General features: G+C 35.6%; 1 protein-coding gene across 1 annotated transcript in view; it reads right to left on the bottom strand.

Moving 5' to 3' along the window:
• The window catches only part of EPHA5 (EPH receptor A5), a gene marked incomplete at its 5' end in the record, with an annotated part of 293,683 nt that overhangs the window by 4,427 nt on the left and 275,183 nt on the right, over positions 1-14,073 (bottom strand). The window contains one exon of the mRNA XM_006902399.1: positions 2,700-2,855. Coding sequence (XP_006902461.1) covers positions 2,700-2,855 — 156 coding nt within the window. The remainder of the gene's footprint in view (positions 1-2,699; positions 2,856-14,073) is intronic.

Below are 14,073 nucleotides of genomic sequence, written 5' to 3'. Positions count from 1 at the left end.
GATCATAAATATTAGGACTAGGGTTCTCTTTTTTTTGGATCACAGAGAACAGTAAGTAGTAGGTATGCTGTAATTGTTCAATAATATATGTATGCATAATGATTCTGTTGATTGATTAGATAGATAATTGCTTTATTTTCTTTCTACATTAATATATACGTGCAAAAGCTAATAAAAAAGTCTAATCTGTAGGAAGAAAATCTTAAACCAAATTATGCGGATTTGAAAAAATTGCATTAGTTATACTTCTATTTTTAGACTTTACACAGAAACAGATTATAATACATTTTTTAGTGCAAGTATGCATCAGTTTTAATATTTTTAACTGATTATAACATCTTCCTAAGTGATTTTCTTATAGCTATGAATATAGTCTTCGAGATTCTAATATGTCTTAGCAATAAATTTGTGATAATATTTTTATTTTTGTATTGTTATATAGGCCCTATAAAACCAATATTTAGATATCAGGTAAAAAACATAATGAATCACTAAAAGAGTGTTTTAATAGCTTCATTTTTGTTAGTTTCCTAGTTCCCTATGACTTTTTTTTTAAGAAAGGCAAGAACAATGCAAAGATGACCACTTTGAAAATTCCTGACTAAAGAAATAACTGGGTATGCCCTGTTCTGTGGGTAGTTAAAATATTTTGGTAAATATGCTCTCACAAATCAGAATAATATGGCCAGTATCACCACAAATAAGACGACCATGAAGAATCTGTTGTAATTATCATCAAGCAGCCAACAGAGTGCCGTATTTTCTGAGCAGGAAGATATCAATTAGTCTGTAATTTCACATAAATGTTCAGGTAAAATAAAACTAAAAGATAAAACAAAAGAAGGAGACAATACAGCTAGAGATAGCAAACTCATGAAAGAACTAAAAACAGGAAGAATAAACTGACTCAACAAGATAAAAACTGAATTGAGAGCAATTACTGAGAAGAGGCTTGAGATAGGAAATAAATTCACAAGAATACAGAAAAAGTTGTTAATATGTGAAAGAACATATAAAAGGAAGGGAACTTTAGAATAGAAGAGAAAGAAGAGAGAAAATAATTTAAGGAAAAACAAATTTAAACTACAGTGTTAAAATATACAATATATTTACATTATTTGGGGCCCGAAAGAAATAGAAACCACACATATATACATGGTTAATGCAAAACCATTTGTGATTAAAATTATTTTCTGAAGGGAGAAGTAATGAACATATGGAATTATGTGACATTTTAATAAAAAAGAGACATCATTTAGTGCAAATAATTTTATTACATATTTTACAAATAATATTACATTGGATAGAAGAAATTCCTACAGTATCATTTTAATATACTGACATTGGGTAAAAGAAATACCTACAGTATCATTTTAATATAAAATGACAAATGAATTCAATAAATTAAAATGATCATTTTTACTGAAAAATTAAATATTAGTCATGTAAAAATAGTTTTAAATTAGCAGTAGCTTTTTCAGTTTACTATGTTAAATATAACACAAATGAGTTTCATGTATCCAAAGAAATATTAGCCAAAGTATAGGTATAATTAAGTGGGTGATTTGAGTGGTGATCAGGAGAATGGAATTCTACAAATAAGAGGGTAAACTGAATGGTAATTTCAAATCTTTATAGTTATAGTTGTAAAGAAGAAAAAATGCTGATAGTGTGATATTAATTGGTGATGGATGGTGGTACCCTGTTCCCTTTTGTGGGGGTGGACAGTGAATTCATTGAGTTAAATAATGCTGTAACAACAGACATCAAAGAGTACAGTTCAATGTTTATATTAAGTAGTGAATTGTGGTTTAGTGTTTCAGAATATGCTACCACGTTCTAACACTTGCAACAATATTTTAACCTTTGAATTTGCACTTAATTTGAACTAAGTTACTAAATTCACAGGTTAAAATATTTTCAATATTAACATAATCTAGATGACACTATCATGGAGACAGTTTTTACAAATAACAACTATAGGCTAAAGTAATTACACATAAAGTGTATAGTAAAATACAAACAACTGACAATCTTAAAGGATTTAGGACTTAACTCTAGTGACTTTTCTTGAGTAAGGTTTAATAAATTTTGTCTTAAACGTGCAAACAGAAAAGGGCACAATTGGTTCCACTGAGATTGTACTAAAAACAAATCAGAGGCAGAATCTAATATATCCTTGTAGTATAAGGATATAATGTGCACCACTTAGAGATGAAATGAGATTCCTGCCCTCATAAGCTTTGCTGAAGCTGCTGTTACCTGGATATTTGTTACAGAGAGCCAAGTCTTAGAGGACTATTCCCACCAATTGTGCTTACAGTTTCTTTTGTTTTGTATTTACATTCATATAACATAAGTACTAGTATAAAAACTTTGTCAAGAAAACATTTTTTTCCACAACACAAATACCAGTATTTTGCCAAGGAGTTACTATTCCAATTAGTCAAATATTCAAATGTCATTTGTTGGAAGCATAGAATCAAAAATACTGGCAACAAGTAGCATTAACCATGCAGTTGTTAACAATACAGGCTAAAAACTTCCCCAAACAAACAAACCCCAAAACATGAGGCTTCTTTGAAAGCTGTTGCATGTAGTCAAGAGTTTATAGACTTTCTTTCCCCATCCAGATTTATTCCTGTACATTTTTTTCTTGCCCCAATGATTATTTAAAAATTATCAGAAAAGTTACTCACTCCAAGGTCACCTGAGCCACAGCGTCCATTGAACTGTATCCATTTTCCATGAAAAGCTCGGTGTATCGGCCCATTTTGATTGCTTCTAACCATTCACCTACTGATCTGTATGCCCCAGATCCCAAAGGCCCATGGTCTGACAATAAATTAGACACCCTAAAATACATAAAAGCAAACATTAAAGTAACATTTTAAAATCTTTCACAATAAATTTCATTGTAACCTTAGCTTATATTAATGAATCATTTGGTCTGGAAGTACATATTAGGGAAAATATCTAAACGATTACATAAAAGCATTTTATTAAACATTTTTATCTGTATTAATGAGGGTGTATAATTAAGTAATAAGTAAATTTTTAATGTAAAACAAATCATAAGCATAAAGTTCCTGTGACTTAAATATATATACTTTTACTCATAAAATAATTCATAAAATGCTACTAAATAAATGCAGACTAAAATGGCAAAATCCATTTTACTAAGATTTTGCTGTGAAAAACCATGCTTATTATAACTAATTTCCTAGAATGGCCACAAACTATTTATCTTATTTTATGCTCTTACACAGAGGATATATATAAATTCAACAAATGAGATGGAGTTTAGAAGGGAAAATGTAACTTCAAATACATAAGAAAAGGAAAAGAATTAACCAAACAATAAGATGCTCAAAATGATACTATGTTCTTAGTCTTTACTCAACAACAATGATTTCTAGAAATGTATGCTAAGGAAAAATGGGGGGAAAAAAGTAAAAAGTTACATGTAAAATTGTATAAGTCAATAAAAGGAAAAACTGTAAACTAAATTCACATGAAAGGGAATAATTTAACTAAATGATACATGATCAAAAAACACTTCCTATTAACTTTTATTCTCTTCATCTTCTCACATTAATATAACAATTTAAACTACTCCAATCAAGTTTTTGAACACCACTATATACAATTTCCCTAGTTTAAGTAAGTAATAATCAATGCCTGAATGCAAGTATCTCTAGACAAATTTTAGTCAACAGCTTTTGCCAAGAAAACTGGAGGACAATTAACTGGCCAACTGACTGGAAGAAATAAAAATTTATTCCCATTGGGAAAAAAAAGGTGATCCAACAGTGTGGAGATTATTGAACAATATCATTAATATCATATGCAAGCAAGATATTTCTGAAGATTATCCAAAAATGACTAGAACATTACATCAACAGAGAGCTGCCAGATGTTCAGGCATTTAAAAGTAGCTATAGCACTAGGGATATTTATTATAGCCAATGTTGTATAGATCTTAGCTGAAAGCAGAGTCCCGCAGGAATGTTTATCTGTGTTTCATTGACTATTCAAAGGCATTTGATTATTTGGATTACAACAAATTGTGGCTAACCTTGAGAAGAATAATTATCCTCAAACACTTGATTATGCTCATGTGAAACCTGTACTTAGACTTGAATACAGTTCATAAGAACAGAACAAGTTTCAAGATCAAGTAAGGCATCCTATCTCCCTGCTTTTTCAGTTTTTAGGCAGAACAGATGACCTGGGAGGCTGGACTTTATGAAGATTGTGGCATCTGGATTGAAGGAAGACTCATCAACAACCTGTGTTATGTAGATGACAACCTTGCTTTATAAACCTGAGGAGGACCTGAGGCATTTGCTGCCGAAGGTCAAGGACTCTAGCCTTCAATATGGATTAAAGCTCAAAACCAAGAAAACAAAGATTCTCATCATTGAACCAACTAGAGACATTATGATAAGTGGAGAAGACACCTTGCCTGGTTGCACAATCAGCACTCTTGGTACCACCAGCCAGGAAATCTAAAGATGAATTGCATTAGGAAAATCTGCTGTCTGTTGTCATGCTCCAGAGTATTGAAGTGCAATAACGTCAGTCTAGAGACTAAGGTGCACCTAATTCAAGCCATGGTCTTCACAAATACTTGCTATGCAGGAAGCCAGACAGTGATTAAGATTGATAGAAGAAAAATTGATGCCTTTGAGTTGTCGTACTGGTGGTATCGAACACATCATGAACTATTGAAGTCCGTCCTGAAGAGGGTGAAACAAGGCTGCTCCTTAGTGGCAGAGATTTTTTAAGTACTGACTCATATGCTTTGAGGATGTTGCCAGGAGGGACTAGTCTTCAGACAGGGACATCATGCTTGAAAACATGGAGAAGATGACCCTGGATGAGATGAATTGACTCAGTGATTGTGGTAATTCGGGTCTAAGTGTGTCACGGACAATGAAATTGGCTCAGGATAGAGCAGATCCCAGAGCTGTTGTACACAGAGTCACTATGAGTTGAAAGCAACTTGACACCACATAACAACAGCATCGTGGTGAATAACCTCTATTTAATGATAGTAATGGTTAGTAATAATAATTAATACTAGTAATTCATCATGACTGCTTTTTTTCTGCTTTTAAAGTTTACATTATTTTGCATACAGAATTTGTATACATTTTGTTTTCACACATTCTTTCATTTATATTTTGCTTTATATGATCGTTTCCACGTATTATGTTTTATAAAATTAACCTGTATACTTTTATGTCCACCATCACTCCATCTTTTCAGTCCCTCACTGGATCTTTCCTAATTACTTCACTCTCCCCCTCCACCCAACAAACTCTTTGATCATGGATTTCTCCCCTTACCATCCTCAAACTTCTTTTGACTCACTCTTCTCCTCTAGAGATTCCAAGACACTGTATGATTTAATGACAATAACCTTTACCTGTTGATTTTTTAAAATTGTGTTTAAAATGTTTAATGTTTAAAATGTGGATGACTGCAAGACTTTTTCCTATTTATTTTCTACTTAAAGCTGTAACTGTATTTTAAGCCAGTTTATTCACTTCCATGGTTTAAGTCAATATTCATATGCCAACATTATTGTTGCATACAAAATTTGAGTCAACTATGCCTCTTTGTGACTCTATGCATAACAGCTCTGAACTCTGCCTTATCCTGGGCCAATCTCACTATTTCTGAAATACCTACTTGCATTACTCTAGTTGCTTTTAATCCACCTCTCCCTCTCCTGGGCTGTCTCTCTACCCTTCCATACATGATGTCCTTCTTCAAGGATTGGTTCCTCCTGGCGACATTCACAAAGTATGTGAGATGGAGCTTCAAAATCCTTGCTTCCAAGGAACAACAGTACTGTTTTATTCTTTTGGCAGTCTTGGTATGTTCAGTGCTCCTTTCCAGCACCACAACCCAAAGGTATTCATTCTTTTGTATCCCTTAGTCATTGTGCAGCTCTCTGATGCAAAGCAAATCATTATTGAAGACCATTGCTTGGATCAGGTTCACATTAGTCTCTAAAATGCCACTGTTGCTCTTTAGCCCTCTGGAGTCTCTGATGTCTCTGATGGCATATCTGTCCCGAGTAATTTGTCTTTTGATTTCCTAACTGCTGGTGCTGAAAGTATTGATTGTGGACCCAACAATACTAAGATATTTATTTGCACCCTATTTCTCTCATATATTCACATGCCTACTTCATGTCCTCTTAGATGAATTTCTGTAAGAGTTGTCCTTAAATATAATTATGCTGAGTCAAATATCTCAGTCACAAAAGGACAAATACTGCATAGTGCCACTGCTGTAGAATGGGACTGACATCAGGGTTGGGGTAAGAATGTGTAAAACTGGATGAATCATGGATACTGCATTGAAATGGATAAGGGTGAGAACAGTTTAAAAGCAATATATTATAGGGCATTATGATTATCATAAGAGTCTGGAATTAAGGTTGCAGAGTGGAGTATACTCAGGGTGGGGGTAAGGGGGTGCAGGGGGAGATTGTATACCAATGAAGGAATTTTTCTTTTACTTTTCAAAGAGAAGAGTGAACTGGGGGTGGGGGTGTTGGAGGGGACAAAGAAAAGTGCAACAATGAGTGAATGGAAATCCAAAATCTCTGTAAATGTTCATTGAAATTAATTTTTTTGAAAAGAGTGGTTCTTAAATATAAAGAAGGTGAGTTTTATCTAATATACTCTGAATATTTTATCAGTAGAGACTAGCCCTTGGAAAAGGACATCATTCTTGGAAAAGTAGAAGGTCAGAGTAAGAGAAGTAAGTTCACCATGAGATGTATTGAATTGTTGTTGTTGTTATGTGCTGTCAAGTCGTTTCCGACTCATAGCGACCCTATGCACAACAGCCCTAAACCCTGCTTTATCCTGCGCCAACCGCACCGCCTCTGACACACCCATCCCGATTACCCCAGTCACCGAATCAATCCATCTCATAGAGGGTCTTCCCCTCCTGCGCTGTCCCTCCACCCTCCCAAACATGATGTCCCTCTCCAAGGACCCGTCCCTCCTGGCAACATGTCCAAAGTATGTCAGACGAAGCCCCAGAATCCTTGCCTCCAAGGAGTAGCTTGGTTTAATCCTCTCCAAGATGAGTTTGTTTTCCTGGAAGTCCATGGTACATTCAGTACCCTTCTCCAGCACCACAGCTCAAAAGCATCAACTCTCCTTCTGTACTCCCTAGTCATTGTCCAACTGTCTGATGCATAACAACCGATTGCAAATACCATGGCCTGTATCAGGCGCACCTTAGTCTCCATAGAGACACTGTTGCTCCTGAGTACCTTTGAGAGGTCCCTAACAGCAGACTTTCCCATCGCGATACGCTTTTTGATTTCCTGACTGCTGGTACCAAGAGTGTTGACTGTGGAGCCGAGCAAACTGAAGCTGTGAACACTCTCAATCTCTTCGTCATCCATTACAAAAAATGTATTTAAAAACAGAATTGTGAGGATGTGTGGTGTTGAGTTTATTATTCCAAATGTTTTACCTAGTCATTGACTTTGATTTTGCCATATGAGTGAGTGAGAATATGTGAATAGAATATGTTAATTCATCCACAAAGGACTGGCTAAATTAAACTGAGCAATTCAGCAGCAGATTTTGAGAATCTTACCACAACTGAGCAGTTTTTCAATGATGCTAGAGGACTAGGGGGGCACACACATGATAATTGGCAAGATTAAGAGTGCATATGTGACTGTTACCACATTATCCTTTTATAGTTGTGTGAGAAGCTGGAGTATTCTGCAATGGTTCTAGACATATCCATGTGTGGAATTTTGTAAGAGTAAGAATTTAGTGATTTGGGGAAATACAGCTATTTAGCCTACTTTTCTTGATACTACAATGGAAAGATAAGTTGAGAAGATACTTTTGGCCTGAGATATATGTTTATATATGTTTTGGCCTGTGGATATATGTTTATGAATAAGTTAAGGATGGAGAATGAAGTTGAAAATGGAAATTTATTTATTTATGTATGTGTTAAGGTTTTTGTTAATTTAACTTTATCGTTATTACTGTTTCTATCTCTTCCATATTGTAATGTTAAGATACATTGTAAAAATGATTAAGATTTTTGCTTATTTAACTATACTGGAAGCTGTTATATTAAGATATATTGTAAACTGTGGCAAGCACATACTTGAAGAATATTGATGTATTCTTCGTTGTTGTTGTTGTTATGTATTGTAGAGTCGCTTGTGACTCATATCTAGCCTATGTACAATAGCTCTGGGCCTTGAACTACCCTAAGACAACCTTATTGTCTCTGACAGATCTACCCCCACTCCCCCAGTTACTGAATCAATCCATCTCATTGAAGGTCTTCCTTTCTTATGCTATCCCTCCACCCTCCCAAGCATGATGCCCGAGAGCATGGCAGATGAAGCTTCAGAATCCCTGCCTCTAAGAAGCAGCCTGCTTTCATCTTCTCAGTTCTTCTATGTAGCAATGTTAATAAATAACAGATGTTATAATGACAGGAAATATTGTATATTATTGAGAGAATGTGAGAGTACCTTCACATAATTAATTAGATATTAAAAAATAGAAAATATGCCCTAACAGAAAGCTTTTAGTAAGTAGTCAAATCTGGTAGTGAGTACTGGGGCTTAGCCTAAGAGAATGATTAAATGTTACCTAGGACTCTGAGAGATTTGCATTTGAATAGATTTGTACACATCTCGGACTTTTGTTTAAAGAGATTTACATTTGAAAGAAAGGCAAGGGAGTAGAAAAAAAAAGAGAAGATTTTTACTTAAAAAAATTTGCAAGTCTTTTGGCTTCTAATGCATTGAAACAACTTTTGAAAGTTGGTACTCATCATAGACCCTTCCAAGGACTTGAAGTATGCTCACTGATAGTGACTACCTGGATCCACTAGAGTCAAAATAAAAGGCAGCTGAGTTTGGATGTATTCCATTGGCAATATTGACCTAGCACACACGGATATATGGAAAAACAAAGAACAGTTACTGGCTTGAGGAGTAAGGAGTCATAAGGTCCTCTGGCTTGCTGATTTGGTCCCATGTAGTGACTAAGATTGAGTGAAGAGACAAGCTGGTCTTCAACATAGGAAGAAGTGTGAATTTGTGACTTTGTGGCCAATGCCAGTTTGGACCTCACCAAAGATGCCTCAGGATGAGTTGACCAGAACTCAACCAGATGAGGAGATGTTTCAAGCTGTGAGATACAGTTGACTGTTACAATTGAATGGCTTACTTTGGACTGGATTTGCATATTGATGCAGATGCTCAAAAGTCCAGTGGAAATAGATGGTTTAGAGGAAGGAATACACTTATTTCCTCAGAGCACTGATTTGATTGTTGCTATTGATGGGTGTCATGATGTTGAATATGAATCTTAATGAATCTATTAACAGCCTACCTTAACTTTTCGCCATCCTGTGTCATTCTCATCATCTCCAACACACTTGAGCCCATTGCTGAAGTCACTGTGTCAATTCATCTTATTGAGGGTCTGCCTCTTTGCTGACTCTCCATCTTTCCAAGCATGATATCCCTTTCTAAGGAATAGCCTTGCCTAGCTACATGTCCAAAGTACAAAAGGAAAAGCTTCATCAGTCTTGCCTCTGAGGAGCACCCTGCTTACACCTTCTCCAAACATATATATTTGATTTTTTGACAGTCCATGGTTTTGACAGGGAAGGTTAAATTAGAAACTTATAGTCTAAAATGGGGATATTAAAGCATAGGGCATAATGTGGCTAGCTTACATGCTTTCACAATTAAAGTTATTAATATATTATCAAGGAAAAGCTAATTCTTCAAATATTAATGTAAATGGCTAGAAGAGCCAAGACATGGTCTGTGGTGTTACAGGCTTATTTTTTCAAATAACTTTCCTAGCATTGACTTTGATATTGCCATGTGGATGGGAAGGAATATGTGAATAGAGTGTGGTAGTCTATCCACAAGAGAATTCACTAGTCTCACCAGTAAAATGAGCAGGTTCAACAGCATCAAACAAGCAGAAAACAGCAGTGTGCAATTTGCAATCAGAGATATTTATGCCAGCCAGACCTACAGTAGAGCAGCATCCACCACAGCAAGCTGAAGGACGTATAAGCAAATTTTAGAAGCTGTCCTGACTGAGAAATTTTTTCCTGTTGCCAAAGGAAATTGTATCTTGTTAATTTCTTTAATAAACTTCATAATTCCAAGTATGGTTCCATATGCTTTGTGAACTACTGCAACAGATAGATTTCAGAGCCAGTAAAACAGTAAGATCAGTACTAGAAGTTATAGACAGACGTGTGTATTGGGAAAGTGTCTGACTTCATGGGTACTGGTTTTGTGTTGTGAATTTTTATTGCTGGTGATAATTCTCCTTTGTGGATTTAAAAGAGGTCTAATGTAGTCATCCCGATTACCCCAGTCACTGAATCAATCCATCTCATAGAGGGTATGTCAGAGGCGGTGCGGTTGGCGCAGGATAGAGCAGGGTTTAGGGCTGTTGTGCATAGGGTCGCTATGAGTCAGAAACGACTTGACGGCACATAACAACAACAACAACAATGTAGTCATCCTCATGTTGTCTCTGTTCTTTATACAGGATGGTTCAGGATTGGGCAATATTTGGATCTTTTATTCCAATGATTGTAAATTGGGAATATCTAAGTGTTTTGGATGGGATCTACCATCAATATCATGTATCTTTATTCCTCATTGGATTGCCTAAAAGGTCCAAACTCATATAACTTCTCTAAGTTCACCCTCTCCTGGAGTATTCCCCACTTTAAGGGAACATTCCATTGTTTTCTTTCCTTATTGTCTTTATCCAAACCTTTAGTGTGCATACTATCCATGTTACTTCAAATATATTGTTTATCTGTCCACTTCTCTCAATCTTAGTTCAAGAAAATACCTAACTGCACAATTAACAGATGTTTTTGGCTGGTAATTATAGGATTTTCCACGTTTTTTTTGTCTATATATTATCTACATTTTCTTCCTAATGGAGATGTAGGATTTTTTTTTGAGATGTAAGAATTTTATAATATGAAAGAATAGCAAAATTATCCTCTCAGATGTAATTTTGGAAACTGTAGTAAATTAATCAAATAAGCAAAATTAAAGTTATATTTATGAATGAAAACTTTCTTATTTACTTGACAATGTTATTTTAACTGATTTTACATATGATTGTAGTTTCCAAGACGAATGTCATTTATGCACACAAAGTACTTGGAACATAAGAGTGATTTTTAAAAAAAGAAACTCTCTGGCCAGAACATAACACTAGAACTCATAATTGGGATAAGGGTTATTGAGTAAAATAAACAAGTAAATAATAACAATATATGAAATAGACTAAGGAGTATTATTAAAAATCACTTATAAATGTACAGACTTCATTAAGAATAAGGAAGCCACAGACTGGGGAAAAAGTGTTTGGTAATGACATGTCAGATATGGGACTTATATCTAGAATTTATAAAATACTTGAGCACCACAACAAGATAAAGGTAAATAATCCAGTCGAGAAATGGGCACAGGATATGAACAGACATTTCACCAAAGAAGACATTCAGACGGCCAATAAGCACATGAAGAAATGGTCAAAATCCCTGGCTCTAAGACAGATGCAAATTAAGACAACTATGAGATTTTATTTCACCCCAGTCAGAATAGCAAAATTTAACAAAACAGCAAGCAGCAAATGCTGGCAAGGTTGTGGAGAGACTGGAACCCTTATTCACTGTTGGTGGGAGTGTAAAATGGTGCAACCACTGTGGAAAGAGGTGTGGCGCTTTCTCAAAAAGTTGCAAATAGAGATACCATTTGACCCAGCAATTCTACTACTGGGAATATATTCCGAAGAGACCATAACTGACATCCAAGCAGATATATGCACACCCATGTTAATTGTGGCTTTGTTTACAATAGCAAGGAGTTGGAAACAACCTAAGTGCCCATGAACAGACGAATGGATGGAGAAGCTGTGGTATATTCACACAATGGAATACTATGATGCTTTGACAAAAAGGGAACTCATGCAATATTATTCAAAAAGGGTTACCCTGGAGGACGTTATGCTGAGTGAAATATCTCAGTCACAAAAGAACAAATGCTGTATGGTGCCACTGTTGTGGAATGAGGCTGACATCAGGGTGGGGGTAAAATTGAGAAAAACTGGATAAATTATGTATACTGCATTGAAGCCGATGAGGGAGAGAACAGTTTAAAAGTAATATATTTTAGGGCATTATGAGGAAGGGTGTATGCCAGGGATGTATCCTATCTCCATACCTTTTCAACCTGTATGCAGAGCAGATTATCCAAGAGGTTGGGCTCTATGAGGAGAAGCGTGGTGTTAGGATTGGTGGAAGATCTATCAACAATCTGCGTTATGCAGATGACACAGCCCTGTTTGCCAAAACTGAGGAGGACCTCATGCACTTACTGCAGAGGGTCTAGGACTGCAGCCTTCAGTATGGACTGAGGCTCAATGTCAAGAAGACAAAGATTCTCACAACTGGACCAATCGATAGCATCAGGATGGATGACGAAGAGATTGAGATTGTTCACAGCTTCAGTTTGCTTGGCTCCATCAACAACACTCTTGATACCAGCAGCCAGGAAATCAAAAAACATACTGTGATGGGAAACTCTGTGGTTAGGGACCTCTCTAAAGTACTCAAGAGCAACGGTGTCTCTATGGAGACTAAGGACTGCCTGGTACAGGCCATGGTTTTTGCAATCACTTGTTATGCAGCAGAGAGTTGGACAATGACTAGGGAGGATAGAAGGAGAATTGATGCCTTTGAGCTGTGGTGCTGGAGAAGAGTATTGAATGTACCATGGACTTCTAAGAAAACAATCAGATTCATCCTAGAGAGGGTTAAACTAGGCTGCTTCTTGGAGGCAAGGATTCTGGGGCTTCATCTGACATACTTTGGACATGCTCTAAGGAGAGAGAAGTCTTTAGAGAGGGATACCATGCTGGGTAGAGTAGAGGGACAAGGCAGGAGAGGAAGACCCTCTATGAGGTGGATTGATTCAGTGACTGGGGTAATTGGGATGAGTGTGACAAAGGCAATGCAATTGGCACAGGATAAAGCAGTGTTTAGGGCTATTGTACATAGGGTCGCTATGAGTCGCAAGTGACTCGATGGCACATAACAACAACAACAACAACAACAACAATAACAACAACAATGATTATCGTAGGAGTTCAGAATGAGGGTTGCAGAGTGGAGTATACTCAGGGTGGGCCTTTTAGTTATCAACAAAATTCCCTATCAGCTTTCCTACAAATGACCTTTAGTTTTATAAAAAAAAAATAAAGAATTTCTCTGAAAATATCAAACTATAGTAATAATATATTAAAAGATATAGCATTCACATTTTGTTCTTATGACTTTCTCTTTCTCAAATCCATTTGTAACATATTGTACATCCTAATTAAGCAAGCAGATGAGAATAAACTTCATAGTATACATTAAAACAAATAATTTAAAAGCAGGTATTTAGGAAATAGCATAATGAATAATTGCAAATTATATGTATTCTCCAGTTACTACTTCAGAAACTTAATGATGCCTGAACACAGTTTGAAAGTTTATTCCTCATTTTTATTCAAAATGAATTTTGTCTAGTAAACTAATGCTTTGCCCACATCATAGAGCTCTTGTAACTTCATTGACAGAATACTTTTCACTCATAATTATCATCATTGCCAATTCAGTTACTTTCATGACTGTATTACTGTAAAGTAGCATATTGTCTGAAATACAGTGAATTTTTGAACACTGAGGCAGATTTAATTTTTGATATTATAGTTCTATAAATTTTAAGAACAAATGGAAAAGAGTGCTTTACAAATAGGCAATATTACTTAAAGGTACTTATGTATCATTTAGAAACAAAAATGTGTGTATTTTTCCCACAACTTTTCTTCTCATGCTTACACATATATCAGCATTTTGCGTTAGTCACAAAAGTTGTTTTCAATATTCATCAACTATGACACTAAAATAAATTCTAAATAAAACATGTTGTTGTTGTTGTTGTTGTTATGTGCC

The sequence above is a fragment of the Elephantulus edwardii genome, unplaced genomic scaffold (genome assembly GCF_000299155.1).
Source record: "Elephantulus edwardii isolate Elephantulus edwardi_28Jun2011 unplaced genomic scaffold, EleEdw1.0 scaffold00406, whole genome shotgun sequence".
NCBI lineage: Eukaryota > Metazoa > Chordata > Mammalia > Macroscelidea > Macroscelididae > Elephantulus > Elephantulus edwardii.
Note: the sequence above shows the minus strand (reverse complement) of the source record. Positions and strands in the feature narration are given on the sequence as shown.